Below are 16,566 nucleotides of genomic sequence, written 5' to 3'. Positions count from 1 at the left end.
CCAAAATTAGAAAAATGTTGTCTCTGTCCAAATATATATGGACCTAACTGTAGAAGGTTTAGTGACTGCAGTAGGGTAGTAACAGGGAAGTTTCGCCCAGCAACTGAGGAAGAGTTGGTGATTGGTCCAGTCAAAAGGGGAAGGAGTTTGGGCCAGAGTAGAGTAACGTTTTTTTGTCAGTCAGTCAGGCAGTCAGTCAGAGATGTAGTTGTTGGTTGTAACGTTAAAGTATGTGCAGGAGGGATAACTGAGAGGAGTGGAGAAGTTCAGGGGTAGTGGGCTGAAGGTTGACAGTGATGCAGCAAGAGGCAGAGAAAGAGTGGAATAGCACTATGGAAAAAGGAACGGTAAACTGCAAGGAAACTTCCCTAAATGTTCGGGGCCTATGGCCCGGAGAAGGCGTGGAGGAGCCAGCCTTACTTACTTCCCAAGAAGAGGAAATGGATGGGGACATCCCTATAGCGAGGAGAACAAGGTTCTGGAAAGCTGCAGTACCGAGTGAATCATTCCTGGGGAACAAAGAGTTAGGAGTGAAAGGGGCATTGAAGAAAGCTGAAACTGTGTCTGTGGAACCCCAATGTGCTGTATTTGAGACCAAAACTGAACTGAACGGTTTAAGTAAAGATGAACTGTTAAATAAGGAACAAGAGACTGTGCTTGATTATTTGCCTGCATTTGAGGTCGGAGTCCCGGAACAGATGGGACCTTCAAGGAAAGTTGGCGGGGGGTGTGGAGAGCCCGAAACCATGCCTATTGGACCAGACCAACCCGATTACCATACAGCATGGGAGAACTTAAAAAGGTTTTTGAGGTCAGTCAGGCTTCATGCCGGCTAGATCCACAGCTGTTAATATCCGGAGGTTGTTTCTTAATCTTCAATTGCCGGTGGATGGTGATGTGGATAGAGCTGTAGGTTCTCTAGATGCTGCTAAGGCATTCGATTCTGTTGAGTGGTAATATTTATGGGCGGTGTTGTAAAAGTTTGGTATAAGGCCTAGTTTTATTTCATGAGTTAAATTGCTGTATGGTAGGCCGGTGGCTAGAATACGTGTAAATGGATACCTCTCCCTGGCTTTTGGACCGAGTAGAGGTACGCGGCAGGGGTACCCATTGTCCCCCCTGCTCTTTGCACTGGAGGTTAAACCCCAGGCATCAGTTATCAGGGAGCATCCAGGAATAGTTGGGTTTCGTAGAGGGAATAGTGAAGAGAAGGTCGCTTTATACGCTGACGACACTTTATTATTTCTGGTTAAAACTTCTGAGTCCCTTCCTATAGCCATGGAAACGATAGAAACATTTGGAAAATACTCTGGTCTGAAGATAAACTGGAGCAAATCAGTTATACTTCCATTGGATAATACAGATGAGAATGCTTCCCACTACATTAACACGGGTTTACAAGTGGTATCGGAATTTAAATATTTAGGCATCAATATATCGGCAAAAATAAATGATTATGAGAAGTTGAATCTTGATCCAGTCTTAATTAAATTTAGAGGTAAACTAGGCGCCTGGTCTAAGTTACCGTTGTCGGTTGTGAGTCGTGCTTACCTGGTCAAAATGATCTGGATGCCACAATTGCTGTATGTTCTACACAACTCCCCAATATGTATAAATCAGAGGTTTTTCTTTAAAGTCAGTCAGGAATTTAGAAAATTGATATGGGGCAAACAGACTCCAAGAATTAAACTGGAAACATTGCAAAGAAACAAAACAATGGGAGGGCTTGTGGTTCCTAACCCACGGGTATTGTTATGATAGGCTACAAGCACTAAGGAAAGACAGGAGATCTGTCCCTACAATAGAACTAAGCTAGATCCCTACGATGTAATGGGGAACCTGATCCTGCGATCAGACCCGCTAAAGTCCTCAGCTAGTCTGAACGAAGACCTATAGATGTGAGGGAGGGATTCCTACAAGAACTAGGGACTGGGAGAAAGATGGACACCTCCTAGCAGAAATTACAATGAAGTCCAGCATGGCCAGAAGGGCGGAGCAGGATTAAATAGGCAAAAAAGGTCATGTGACCAGCAAAATGGAAAAAACCTAACAGGAGAGTTCTAACAGTACCCCCTCTTCTATGAGGATCCTCCGGATCCCCTAGGCCCAGGCTTATCAGGAAACCTCTTGTGAAACGCTCTGACAAGTCTGGAAGCAGAAACATCATCCGCCCTCACCCATGAGTTATCCTCGGGACCGAAACCCTTCCAAGCGACGAGATGCTGCAAACTCCCCCTATACCGTCTAGAATTAAGGATGCGGGAAATTTCATATTCCCCGTCCTCCACCACCGGAGGAACCATGGCAGTGGCGTCTCTATCTAATACATCAGCTTTTTTCAATAGAGAAACATGAAACACCGGATTAATCTTCCAGGAGGTAGGAACCTCCAACCTAACAGCAGATTGGTTAACTACCTGAAGCACCTTAAAGGGCCCTACAAACTTGGGACCCAATTTTTTAGAAGGAATCCTCAACCGCAGATTCTTAGAGGACAACCAAACCATGTCACCAACCGTAAACAAAACCTCTTGACGTTTCCTGTCAAAGTACCTCTTAGATTTTTTGTTAGCCTTCTGCAAGTTTCCAGGTGTAGGATAAGCAATAAGCAGATCCTTAACCCTTTCACCTAGCCCAGCAAGAAATAAACTTTTCAGAGCTGAATCGTTCCACCCCACCTGAGCAGACCACCGACGGAAGTGAGTACAATAATTTTTCACATTACCTGATCCCTGCCTCAAAAGTCTCAATTCCGTCTCAGCTGATGAGACACGATCAGGATCATCATACAACAACCCCAAAGCAGAAAAAAAAATATCCACTGATCTAAAGCACGGATCACTAGGTTGGAGAGAAAAGGCCCATCCCTGAGGTTCTTTGCGCAAAAGTGACATTATGAACCCTATGCGCTGTGATTCATCACCAGAGGATCTGGGTCTCAAACGAAAATACAATAAACAAGCATTTTTAAAGGAAAAAAAATCTTGTTGTTCACCAAAAAATAAATCAGGCAATCGTACCTTAGGCTCCACAAAATGCGCTTCAGAACAGCTACTCACGTGTTGTTGGAGCTCGGCCACCTCCAGAGAGAGTCCCTGCAGGCGTTGAGCCAAATCCTGAACCGACACCATGATGGAAACTGGAGGTCTTTCCTTAGAGATATTTTTAGGCTGGACTTACTGTTATGATAGGCTATAAGCACTAAGGAAAGACAGGAGATCTGTCTCTACAATAGAACTAAGCTAGATCCCTACGATGTAACGGGGAACCTGATCCTGCGATCAGACCCGCTAAAGTCCTCAGCTAGTCTGAACGAAGACCTATAGATGTGAGGGAGGAATCCCTACAAGAACTAGGGACTGGGAGAAAGATGGACACCTCCTAGCAGAAATTACAATGAAGTCCAGCATGGCCAGAAGGGCGGAGCAGGATTAAATAGGCAAAAAAGGTCATGTGACCAGCAAAATAGAAAAAACCTAACAGGAGAGTTCTAACAGGTATATTATGTGACATCTCAGCTTCAACATATCCGGGGATGGGACGACCCCAGGGGAGGGGGGAGCTCAGCGTATGTTGCTACAGCATTATTTCCAATGAGATAAACTCTGTGAGGTATTGAAGGCGCATAAGTTTTGGACACTTGGAGGCAAAATACTGACTATGCTGTTATGTCACAAACTTTACAAGGAATAGAAGGTGTTTCACAATTTACTTCATTATGGAACACTCCATGGCTTCCAAATCTATACAAACAGGTGGGATTTGGCTCCTTGAGCTCCAAGTTTAAATAGACTTAATCAAGTGCTGATAGGTGATGTGATTAAGGAATTCTCACAGCTGCAAAATGAATATGGGTTACCTCACTCTGAATTCTACAAATATTTACAATTTAGGCACGCATTTCCGGCGGAAGGCATTGTTCTGGAAGAAGGGGTACCCCGAAACTCAATAATACAGAGAATAGCTATTCTACACAGTTCTCCTGGACTGATCTCATTACTTTACAACATTCTCTTAGACATTATATTGACAAACCAGCCTATACGAGCAAAAGAGAAATGGGAGAGTGTAATGGGACCTATAGAGGAAAATACTGGTCAGATATACTGGAAAGAGTCCCCATCATTGCTCTCCCCCCATCATCCTCATCATTACTGCCCCCCCATCACTGCTCTCCCCCATCATTGCTCTCCCCCCATCACCACCATCATATGTAGTAGGATGCTAACCCCCCTAGAATATGTGGAGAAGGTAGAGTGAAAGCTGTGGCCTATCCATGAATATTTCATGCCCACAACACTATTTTTCACAAAGTGCGTTACCTGCAGACACCCCACTGCAGGCAGTTGATCCCGGACTCTCTCCGGGATTAAGGAGTCCCCCAGACCTCTGACTTTTATATCCCCAGACATCCCCAGGTTGATGGGGGAACAGCAATGATGAGGATGATGGGGGACATCAATGATGGGGCAGAGCAGTGATGGGGAGAGCAATGATGGGGGGAGAGCAGTGATGGGGGACAGTAATGATGAGGATGATGGGGGGAGAGCAATGATGGGGGACAGAAGTGATGGGGACAGTAATGATGAGGATGATGGGAGGAGAGCAATGATGGAGGGAGAGAAGTGATGGGGGACAGTAATGATGAGGATGATAGGGGGAGAGCAATGATGGGGGGAGAGCAGTGATGGGCGACAGTAATGATGAGGATGATGGGGGAGAGCAATGATGGAGGTGATGGGGGACAGCATTGATGGGGGTGATGGGGGGAGAGCAATGATAGCGGAGATGGGGGAGAGCAATGATGGGGGTGATGGTTGAGAGAAAGGATTGTGGTGATGGGGGCAGAGCAGTGATGGGGGAGAGCATTGATGAGTGTGATGGGGGAGAGCAATGATGAGGATGATGGGGGAGCAGTGATGAGGGTGATGGGGGAGAGCAATGATGGGGGTGGTGTGTGACAGCAATGATGGGGGTGGCGTGGGACAGCAATGATGGGGGTAGTGTGGGACAGCAATGATGGAGGTGGTGTGAGAGAACAATGATGAGGGTGGGGGAGAGGACACTGAGGTGTGGTGTGGGAGAACAAAGGTGGGAGGAGAGCAATGATGGGAGTAAGATGCATAGGACACTTTATAATGAATTGAAAAGGTGGGAGAAGACGCTGTCAGCGGCTTGTAATGAATTGGGATATAGCGGAGGATGCTCAGTACTTGATAACGTCTTCCCCCACCTCCAAATTATGGGGGAGACACATGTATGTATACAATATATGTGACCTTGTTATTTTCTAGGCTGGAGATCATCGTGACAAGACGAGACGAGTTGTGGCTGGGAGATGTCTACATGAAGGTCTGACCAGATGGAGAAGCAGCAGAAACCGACTCTGATCAGATGAGACGTCAGCGGTAAGTGCCTGGATGTAAATATTATTCTATATCTGCACTGTGTGACTTGGAGTAATAATGTTATCTGTAGAATCCCTTTGGCTGCATTCTCACTTTTGCGTGAAATGTCCGTGTGCTGCTAGATTTTTTTATTAGACGGCACAATGACTTGTAGAGTTTTATAGATCCATTCACACATCCATGAAAATCACGGATCTGAGAATGAGATCTGTGAGGGTCAGAGACTGTCCTGTTGTGATCTGATTTTGAGGATCAGCATAGGACATGCTCAATGCGTCTGTAAAAGCGGGCAGCACACTGACACTGCACACGGATACAGGAATGTAGCCTTATTATGTATAGCACAGTCCCATAGTATATAGACTATACAAGGTGTATATATATATATATATATATATATATGTATATATATATATATATAAATATATATATATATATATATATGCACTGTATATTTGAACATAAATTAAATCATAAACAGTATTCAACTGTGAGTTTTGTTATATCTCCCATTAGATGGTCAACTTCAAACTTACTGTGCATCATTGTTTCATTTAAAAATTCATCATGCGTTTTCTTTACTTCCCTTGGTAGAATTTTCCTATGCTCAACCCGGGCAGAAATTTTCCAAGATCTTAAAGTAACCTAGGAAAGATAGGAATCACATGCAGATTTTCAAGTGTTACTTTGCAATTGGTGAAAGAATTGTTTTGTGCCAAAGTCTTTATGTAAATACAGCAATCTCTATACCAAAATATTTTTTGGAATATAAGGCTATGTGCCCACGATGCAGAAATGCTGCATATTTTTTACGCTTTTCCCTGGCAGGAAAAACGCATGCGGATTTTACATGCTTTTTTCCCGCCAGGTAGAAGCGTTTGTCAAGCGCTTTTGCATGCATTTCTGCATGCGGGTTATCAATCGCTTTTCCAAGCGATTTTAGCATCACTTGGAAAAGTGCTTGACAACTTGTTCACACTATATAAATCCATGCAACCGGCATGGATTTATAGTAGTGTGACCAAGTTAGTTAAAAAAAAAAAGAATAAAATGGTAAAAAATAAAAAAATAAAGTTTATACTCACCTTCCGGTGTCCTTCCGGTGTCCTCCCGGTGTTCTCTCTGCCGCGTCCGGTGTGTTGGGCGGCTCGCGGTGGTGTGAAGGACCTGCGGTGACGTCATTGAGCCATGTGATGGGTCACATGACTCAGTGACGGCATGGCAGGTCCTTCACAACAGCGGGAGCATTGCAATAGACCGGACGGAGCAGACAAAACACCGGAAGGACATCAGAGGGTGAGTATAAGCTTTATTTTTTATTTTAAATTCTTTTTTTTACAGTTTCTATGGTACCCGCGTCAGGATGAGAGTCTCCTCTCCTCCAGACTTGGGTACCATCCGCATATAGAAACGCATAATATCCGTATGTACAAATGTACTGACATGGATATTATGCGTTTCAATGCAAGTCAATGGCGGTGATTACGCTGCGTGTCTGCAAAATTAATGGACATGCTGTGGATTTTTGAGCGCAGCAGAAACGCTGCGGAAAAATCCGCAGCATGGGCATTGACATTGCGACTTGTCATTGGTGACCATGGGGGTGGATTACCAAGCGTTTCCCAAGTGTTTACGCTGCGGAAATTCCGCAGCATATACGCTTGTAAAACGCTACGTGGGCACATACCCTTAGGGGGTGACACCACCTGGTCAACATGTCTCTGTGTAAATTAAATACAGTGTGTGAACAAAGAAGAATTAGGATGTCACTATCCATTGTAAGCATATTGTTGAGAAATAACAGGTAGTTCAATACAGTTCTTGGCTCACAAGTTGAGACTTAGTGTCTCCAGGTTGGTGGGAGAGATGTACAGCTGAAGTTACAGGTAAAGAACCCAAGTGGGACACAGATGAGGGAAGAGAAGAAATTGAGAGACTGAAGCAAGGTTGTCATTCATGGATGGGTCCTTGAGAAAGATGTTCCATGCCAAGGAGATAAGGGCCACACAAGGTGGCATAACCAGGAGGCACTAGGTGAAGGGTTCCTTTCTGGTAATCATGACATAATGTGAATGACCATAAGCTCAAAGGGGTTGCCCAATCAAAACTGCAGACTTATGAGTCCCCCCAGCGTATACACTGTAACCTTCGGGGATTCGCCAGTATGAGACCCGGGACCAGAGGCTATGTATACGTTATTCATACCTCCGGCCATTCAACGCCGCCTCTCTCCATACAAGTGTATGGAGCGAGTCCACACCCCGTCTAGTGACGTGGACGGCAAGTGGGCACTCCATACCAGTGTATGGAGAGCGAGCCCATGCCCACTGGCCGGGAAAATGTATAACACATACATACCCTCTGTTACCGGGTCTCATACCGGCGAATCCCCAGAGTGCACAGTGCCTGCGCTGGGGGGATTCATAAGTCTGTAGTTTTGACCGGACAACCCCTTTGAGCTTATGGTCACACAGAGTGACTGCAGACTTACCACTTTTGACCGGGCAACTCCTTTAAGGAATGTAGGTGTCTTTGTTGTATTATCGTAATGATTTTGTTATTGATGATTATTTTATGATTTGCTTTATCAATTTGTTTTATCAATTTTATACTTCGCCTTTGATTCAGGAAATAAAATCATTTCATTTTATACACTTTTGTTGGTGTGCTTTCATTGCTGACCATCCCTAAGAATTTACGTAGGGATATTGTTGTCATGTGATATTCTTATTATTTGATATTGTTATTGTCAATAATAATGTTTCTTAATGTTGTTATTGATCAGAATCTTTGTCGTTCGATATCGATATTGTCCGTAATAATGGCATTTCTTACATAAGGACTTTAAGGGGTTGTCCGGTCGACACAAGCTATCACCAATCGTGCTGGGACCCACAACAAGCGGCAGAATTGGGAGTTTTTATTCTTGACTGGGCATCTTTTTCCCCGTTACAAAATGGAGCGATGCCTGACCGCCACTCCATTCACTTTCAATGGGGCTGCCGGAAAAAGCAAAGTGCAAAACTTGGCAGCCCCACAGAAAATAAATGTAGTGTCGGTCGAGCATGCGCACTGCTACTCCATTCTAACTAACAAGGATAAAAGTTTCCCGTTCTGCAGGATCAGAACTGATCTCAGAGGTCAAATCCCCACCAATTAACAAGTTAATACCTTCGGATAGGTGATAACTTGTTGAGCAGTGGAAGTCCAATCTTTGAGACTCGCACCAATAGGAAGAACAGGAAACTTTTATCCCTGTTTGAATGGAGCACCAGTATGCAAGCTCGAATGCTGCTACATTTACCTATCCTTTGGATAGGCGATAACTTGCTTTCACCAGACAGACCCTTTAGCTATAAGACGTACCCATATTTAAGTAACTAAAAATAGAGATCTTACCTGAACCAAGTTTGTATGATTGCATTATGTGAACATTTTTTGTTTGTTTCTTTGACTATTAATGTTATAATTTTAGTGTCATTAGATTTACCTTTGTTTTTTTTTCTGTTTGTTGTTTAATAAGTACTTTTATGGAACTCTTTTTGTTCTTTCAACCTTTATTAAATCTGGAACTTCACTCCGCAGATGACACATGGCTATTAAGCAATTGTGTATAAATTGTTTGTTACATATGGTCACTGGGAAAAAGCCCAATAGAGTTGTTTTAACATGAAGTGGCATGGTGTTTTCGAAGTACCGCTATCATTGCATTCTGGCTACCAATTACACATTGGCGGCTTAGGTTTATCCTTTCAAAGAGCCAGCAATGTTTTTGATGGGACAACTCAGAAATAAGATAAAAGCTAACATACTAAATTTGGATAATAAAAAGAAACTAACCTCATTCTTTGTGATGACAAGATGGTGAAAATCCTTGCTTGGGGCAGGGGCTTGACTCTGGATTTCGAACAAAGTTTCTTGCAGAAGGGATGCCATAGTCAATATGCGAAATGCTCCACAAGTTTTTGGTGTCTTTCAAACTTCTTCTGTGACCTGTACAAAACTACCTCCTTTTTTATATGGGCTGCCAAATCTATCTTGATTAGAGAGCATCATATTCTTTGGTTCCACCTGCTGAATGTAAGTGCTAATCTTTTATTCACTAAGTAAACCTACCTTTGTTTACAGAGTAACCTGCTCAGTTTCTGGCAGGGGGACAGCAAGTGTAGCTTAAACCTTTGAATGAAAATCCACCAGCAGATTAATCCTTACAATGTAACAGCATTTCTGTTAATTGTAAATGGGTCATTATCCTCAGTCACAAAGAATAACGAATTACATAGATACATACTTGCACATAAATGTAAACAGATTTCTGTTTTAGAAGGAATTGTACCATACATTGTTTACAACAGATATTACAGGAGCGGATGATATATAAAATCTGTCTCTTCAATGCAGGGAAATAAAAAGATACTGTGTTTTTATAACATGTATGAAAAAAATTATCAATTGAACAATCAATATACAGTACAATAACTACTATGATAAAGGCATAAACAGCTAAATCTAGGCAAATTGAACTGCTGATACATTTATATTTTATTATTATTTATTATTATAGCGCCATTTATTCCATGGCGCTTTACATGTGAAAAAGGGGTATACATAGCAAAAACAATTACAATAATCTTGAACACAATGTGACAGCGACTGGTACAGGAGGAGTGAGGACCCTGCCCGCGAGGGCTCACAATCTACACAATATACAAATGTATATTTATACATTATAAATCATATACAGTACAGACCAAAAGTTTGGACACATCATCTCATTTAAAGATTTTTCTGTATTTTCATGACTATGAAAATTGTACATTCACACTGAAGGCATCAAAACTATGAATTAACACATGTGGAATTATATACTTAACAAAAAAGTGTGAAACAACTGAAAGTATGTCTTATATTCTAGGTTCTTAAAAGTAGCCACCTTTTGCTTTGATGACTGCTTTGCACACTCTTGGCATTCTCTTGATGAGCTTCAAGAGGTAGTCATCGGAAATGGTCTTCCAACAATCTTGAAGGAGTTCCCAGAGATGCTTAGCACTTGTTGGCCCTTTTGCCTTCACTCTGCGGTCCAGCTCACCCCAAACCATCTCGATTGGGTTCAGGTCTGGTGACTGTGGAGGCCAGGTCATCTGGCGTAGCACCCCATCACTCTCCTTCTTGGTCAAATAGCCCTTACACAGCCTGGAGGTGTGTTTGGGGTCATTGTCCTGTTGAAAAATAAATGATGGTCCAACTAAACGCAAACCGGATGGGATAGCATGCCGCTGCAAGATGCTGTGGTAGCCATGCTGGTTCAGTATGCCTTCAATTTTGAATAAATCCCCAACAGTGTCACCAGCAAAGCACCCCCACACCATCACACCTCCTCCTCCATGCTTTACGGTGGGAAACAGGCATGTAGAGTCCATCCGTTCACCTTTTCTGCGTTGCAAACAAGTCTCTTCTGCTTGTTGCCTGTCCTTAGCAGTGGTTTGCTAGCAGCTATTTTACCATGAAGGCCTGCTGCACAAAGTCTCCTCTTAACAGTTGTTGTAGAGATGTGTCTGCTGCTAGAACTCTGTGTGGCATTGACCTGGTCTCTAATCTGAGCTGCCGTTAACCTGTGATTTCTGAGGCTGGAGATTCGGATAAACTTATCCTCAGAAGCAGAGGTGACTCTTGGTCTTTCTTTCCTGGGGCGGTCCTCATGTGAGCCAGTTTCTTTGTAGCACTTGATGGTTTTTGCAACTGCACTTGGGGACACTTTCAAAGTTTTCCCAATTTTTCGCACTGACTGACCTTCATTTCTTAAAGTAATGATGGCCACTCGTTTTTCTTTACTTAGCTATTTTTTTCTTGCCATAATACAAATTCTACCAGTCTATTCAGTAGGACTATCAGCTGTGTATCCACCTGACTTCTGCACAACACAACTGATGGTCCCAACCCCATTTATAAGGCAAGAAATCCCACTTATTAAACCTGACAGGGCGCACCTGTGAAGTGAAAACCATTTCCGGTGACTACCTCTTGAAGCTCATCAAGAGAATGCCAAGAGTGTGCAAAGCAATCATCAAAGCAAAAGGTGGCTACTTTGAAGAACCTAGAATATAAGACATATTTTCAGTTGTTTCACACTTTTTTGTTAAGAATATAATTCCACATGTGTTAATTCATAGTTTTGATGTCTTCAGTGTGAATGTACAATTGTCATAGTCAAGAAAATACAGAAAAATCTTTAAAAGAGAAGGTGTGTCCAAACGTTTGGTCTGTACTATACATTACCATATACATTTATAAGTGTGAGAAGATAACATTGGCAAAGTCTCTTATCTTGGGCCATGTTAAAATAGAGCTAAAAAGCTACATAAAGTGTTTAAAGGGTTGGTCTGGCACCTGAAATGTGTTTTCTAAATATCTATTCTTACACCATAACTACTTTTATAATTTGCTTTATTACACAATACCCTAATTTTTTCCCTACCTATCTAATCCCTACATGTGTTTTTTGTTTTACTGTACTTGCTGTGAGATTTCGTTTGAGAAGAGACTGGAGCTGCACTCACTCCCTGCAGCGTCTATCGCACCTTGTGGAACAGTACGTCACCAGGGGGCAGAGCTGCAGTTACTTACTAGTTTCTCTCATCACCACTCCCTCTAATGACATCCTGGATCCTGGGTGATGGACGCTGTGGTAGATGCAAGTGCAGCGCCAGCACTCTGCCTCTATCTCTGCTGCTGCCGTGGCTTTTGTTTCTAGCACTGCCCTCAAGCAAATCATCACCACGGGGCAGCATTGGTGTCACTCACTGCTTCGATCACCACCGTTTGCTGACGATTCATTTGAGGGTGGTGCTAGAAGCAGTGAGTGACACCAGCGCTACCCCCTGATGACCCATCATTTGAGGACAGTGCTAGAAGTTGAGAGGAGGTGCTGGTGTCACTTACTGTTTCTATCTTCTCCGCCCCCTGCCAATGTCTTTCACAGAAGCTACAACGATGGCGGAGATAGAAGGAGAGTGTCCGCGCTACACTCACCTCTCCTACAGTGTCCATCACCCAGCATCCAGGACATCTTCAGAGGGGGCGGCGATATAAGAAACTCGTAGTAAGTAACTGCAGCAGTGACCCCTGGTTAGGTCATGTTTCAGGAGAGTCAATGGACACTGGAGTAAGTGCAGCCCCAGCTTCCTGTGTTGTCATATTTGAGACTCCTCTCAAACAAAACGTCACAGGAAGTACAGTTAAAAAAACACATTTAGGGATTAGCTAGATAGGGAGAAATATAGGGTACTGTGTAATAAAGCTAATTACAAAAGTGGTTAGGGTGTAAGGATAGAGATTTAGGTGCCGGATCACCCCTTTAACTCTTTCAGGACCAAGGTATTCCAATGAAAGGTGTTAATGGTATATCACTAAAATGGGCAACAACAAAAGTTCCTATTTTAACTTTACTATGTCTCCCACCAATTGCTAGTTAACTGTAGTACTTTTTCTAGACAGCATTTCTGTCTATAATATGGATGCTGATGGAGGAAAATGTGACCTAACCTGTTCATTAGCCTCCTCCAATAGAAAAGTAGCTTTCCCATGTGAGAGGTTTTACAATTAGAGGAGGCTGATGGTCTGGCCACATGCTCCTCCAATTTATGGACAGAAGTGCATTGTCAGTGTGTGGCCGACCTCTTTAAATAAGTAAATAAACACAAATTACTGATGTCCAAAAACTTTCATTATAGCTGTAGGAGCAGATAACAAAATCAGGGACACATTATGGTATTAGAAATATTAAGTTACCTTGTGTTCAGCAGTGGTTTGATGGCTTCTGTCTGGGGCTTCAGCCTAAATTCCTGTAACACAGGAAGCCCCTGATGAAGCTATGGAGTTCGTGATCCTTTGTAGTGGTGTCAGTCTTTTCAGAGTGACAAAAAAATCTAGTCAGCTATGTACTTGTGCCTCTTTGAAAAGAGGGACACCACTGCAAAGGATCACAAGTGGCATCTATTTGATCACCGCTTGTCTAATTGTAATGAATGGCTTTGTCAGGGGCTCATGTTAATCCTGTTTTTAAGGAATTCAGATGGAAGCCCTGGAAAGAAGTCATCAAACCACTGGTTAATGCAGTGTTAACTTAGCCTAAAATTCATCCAACACAGGAAAACTAGAAGTCCAAATGCACTTTCACTTTCCAAATTCATTCACCCACTCAGGCTGTTTCACAAATTTATGGGTTAAATGCATGGTAGACAGAAAACTCAACATTAAATTAGTGCCGCTACATAACTGTTGTGCGTCATTTTCAACAGATTTCATTATTTGCAAGACATTTTGATCAATAAGTAAGTCTTTCAGACTTGATTTTAAGCAACTCCTGCAAGCATTTGGACCTTTTATGGTCACTGCTTTCCCAGATTGTGAGTATTGTTTCAAAAGCTCACCAAGTTCTTATTGATCTACCCCAGCTGGTTTTGAATAAGCTGAAGTGGTCAGACCAAAACTTAAATAATAGGAGTGGGTGCCAGCCCTTCTCTCCTCTACCTAGGCTCTTTTCCAGATGTTGATCCTAAATCGGTTGTCCAATACCTTATGATGGATCTCTATTTATTTTTAAAAACGAAGCATTTTTCTAATTGACACTTTAATAAAATTTGCTATGGATCTCTTACTAACCTCACTTTTTGTTTTTTTTTCTTTTATTTGAAGCATGCATAGTGGAGTTTCAAACAAAATTTCATCTCTGACCTTCGCCCAGTGGGCTGCTCCTGCTCTTATGCTGATCCTCACTTTTGCTAACACCCCTCCTACCTTGAAACAAATGTCATTAGTGAGGAGGCATCCCCTCTGCCTGCCAGCTTTCTGTTAGTGTGCTCTGCTCCTAAACATCTCTCATTGTCAGCAAGCAGAGAGAACACACTGAGCATGTGTTTTCTATTCTGATGCACATTCCCTGAGTCCTCTCTACTTGCCACAATTTAGAGAGGCTTCATAGCAAAGTGCTCTGACAGAACACTGGAAGGGTAGAGAATAGTGTTGAGCCACCCCCGTAGTGTTCGAGTTCGGTTCGGTTCGTCGAACACCCGTGTGTTCGCCGAACTGTTCGTCGAACTGTTCGTCGAACACCTTCGAACACCGTTAAAACCAATGGCAGGCAAACAAAAACACATAGAAACACATAGAAAACACCTTCAAAGGTGTCCAAAAGCTGACAAACTGCTCAGAAGACACAACTAACACATGGAAAAGTGACAAGTACATATAGTCATGCGAAAAGAAAAGAGGTGGAGGAGTAAAAGGAGGGGGAGACACAGATATAGGCATGTCATGCCCTTCTAAAATCCAAAAAGTGAGAAGCCGAGACGGCCAGTCCGCTCCTGCCCGTGCCACCTCCGTGTCGCCGGGTTTGTGCCAGAGCCGCGGTGAACCCTGACGGCCAGCCCCCCTCTCCCAATACTGGTGCCTGTCCGCTGGTGGGTCGAGAGAGCCCCCCTGTGGTGGAGGCAGCTCTAAGCTTTTTAATTTAAATTGTCCCTCTAATTTGAATGAATACACTTTAAATCCATTTACAAGGATCTATTGGAGGGCAAGTCTCATGCCAGCAGCCGCGTAATTCCAGCTCCAGTAGCGTCCACTAAAGCTGCTGCAGTTAAAAAGCTTTTATAAGGATCGAGCTCGGCTGTCCACCGCAAGGCATCCTAGTGCCAGTCCCAGCCCCTATGCCTTGGGGTGCCTCCTGATGCTCTTCACTAAGTATCCCGTGGTCCCGAAGCATTTCCTTTGAAAAAATTAAGTGTCCAAACTACAGGTGGTGTAGCTTGCTTAACAGCCGGGATAATCCGCTGACTAGCAGACACTGCTACTAGGCACAAAGTATTTCCTGGGCTAGATGCAGTTAAAAATTTGTAAGTAGATACTCTCGTTGGATGCTGAGAAAGCATTCCATAGAGTCTCCTGGCACGCCATATATGATTCTCTTAAAAAGCTTGGGGTAGGGGTCTAGGGGACCCTTTTATAGCCAAAATCACGGCCCTGTATCACAATACGTCACCTAGGCTGAAGATAAATGGAACTGTAGCACCGAGGGCTCGGTTGCTACAGACGTATTGCACCTCACCCAGAGGTGTGATATCTCACTCTCAGATAAGGATGGAGTGTGGATCAGGACCCGACACCTGCATGCATTACACCACATTGCCGTGGGGCAGGGCGACCAATATGCCCCTGAGATGGGCACGACAGTCCCTGTCCCTGGCTGGAGTGGGGGGAGGGAACACTGAGGAAGGGGAACCCTGCAGTGCAGGAGCAGGGAGGAAGCAGTTCCTGGGTGCATTGAGAAGGGAGTATAAAAGGTGGGCACCATCTTAGTTCAGTGCAGAGAAGTCTGAGCAGAAGTGGCAGGGAGCAGGGGCTCTGCATGAGCTCTGCTCCGGAGGCGGGCCTAGTAACAGAGGCCCAGGCCTGCAAGAGGGAGAAGGAAGGAAGAGGAGCGGAGAAGGCTCCAGGAACGAGGAATGAAGGGATCCCAGGGGTGCGGATGGGCGAGTCGCCACCGCACGCCCGAATCCACCTGCGTGGAGGGGTCAGGCCAAAGGGGGAGACCGGTCCCCGAACTAGTGGAGGCAGGAAACGACCCTCAGCTAGAAACCGGAGGCTCTGACATTTTATGTGGCGCAGCCCCTTGCTCCACCCGCTAGGAAGGCACCACATAGGGTCAGGGAAACTGGCGCCAAGTTTACCAAGAGGAGGCCCGAGGCAGCCGGACAGAAGTGTTGGTAAGAAAGGCCAGACAAAGGACACACAAAGGGGGTCCTGTGAAGCGCTCCAAAGTTATCTGGGAGTTGTCTGAGCCCCTCACCTGGTGAGCACAGTACGACGTGGGCAGCCGTTACCTGCAGACGTGGTCTGGATAATAAGAACTGTGAGTAAAGGCCCTGAACTGCATCACTGACTCCGTGTCGTTACTGCTGCTGCCCTGCACCATCACCCCCATCCTCCGCATACACTGCCCTGAGGCTATACTCCTCCCGTGGGGAGTTATGCTACGCTCTGCTGCACCCACAACACCAGCCTTAGCGGTCTGCCCTGTAGCGGCGGTTCACTCTGACCGCAATCCACGGGTGGCGTAGTCGGACATTTAAACATCAAAACCACATAAATAGTTCCGCCACTG

General features: G+C 44.1%; 1 protein-coding gene across 2 annotated transcripts in view; it reads right to left on the bottom strand.

Annotated features, from left to right (window-relative positions):
* The window catches only part of LOC141252515 (F-box only protein 36-like), a 38,445-nt gene extending 29,005 nt beyond the window's left edge, over positions 1-9,440 (bottom strand). For both annotated transcript variants that reach the window (XM_073670521.1, XM_073670520.1), the window contains exons 1-2: positions 9,249-9,440; positions 5,945-6,053 (exon numbers count right to left, since the gene is read on the bottom strand). In XM_073670521.1, the coding sequence (XP_073526622.1) occupies positions 5,945-6,053; positions 9,249-9,344 (205 nt within the window). In that variant the 5' untranslated portion in view covers positions 9,345-9,440. The remainder of the gene's footprint in view (positions 1-5,944; positions 6,054-9,248) is intronic.
* Between the last annotated feature and the right edge of the window lie 7,126 nt (positions 9,441-16,566).

Source organism: Phyllobates terribilis, unplaced genomic scaffold, assembly GCF_046119375.1.
Source record: "Phyllobates terribilis strain yellow unplaced genomic scaffold, ASM4611937v1 Scaffold_2__4_contigs__length_985480577, whole genome shotgun sequence".
Classification (NCBI taxonomy): domain Eukaryota; kingdom Metazoa; phylum Chordata; class Amphibia; order Anura; family Dendrobatidae; genus Phyllobates; species Phyllobates terribilis.
This window is presented reverse-complemented; position numbering and strand designations above follow the sequence as displayed.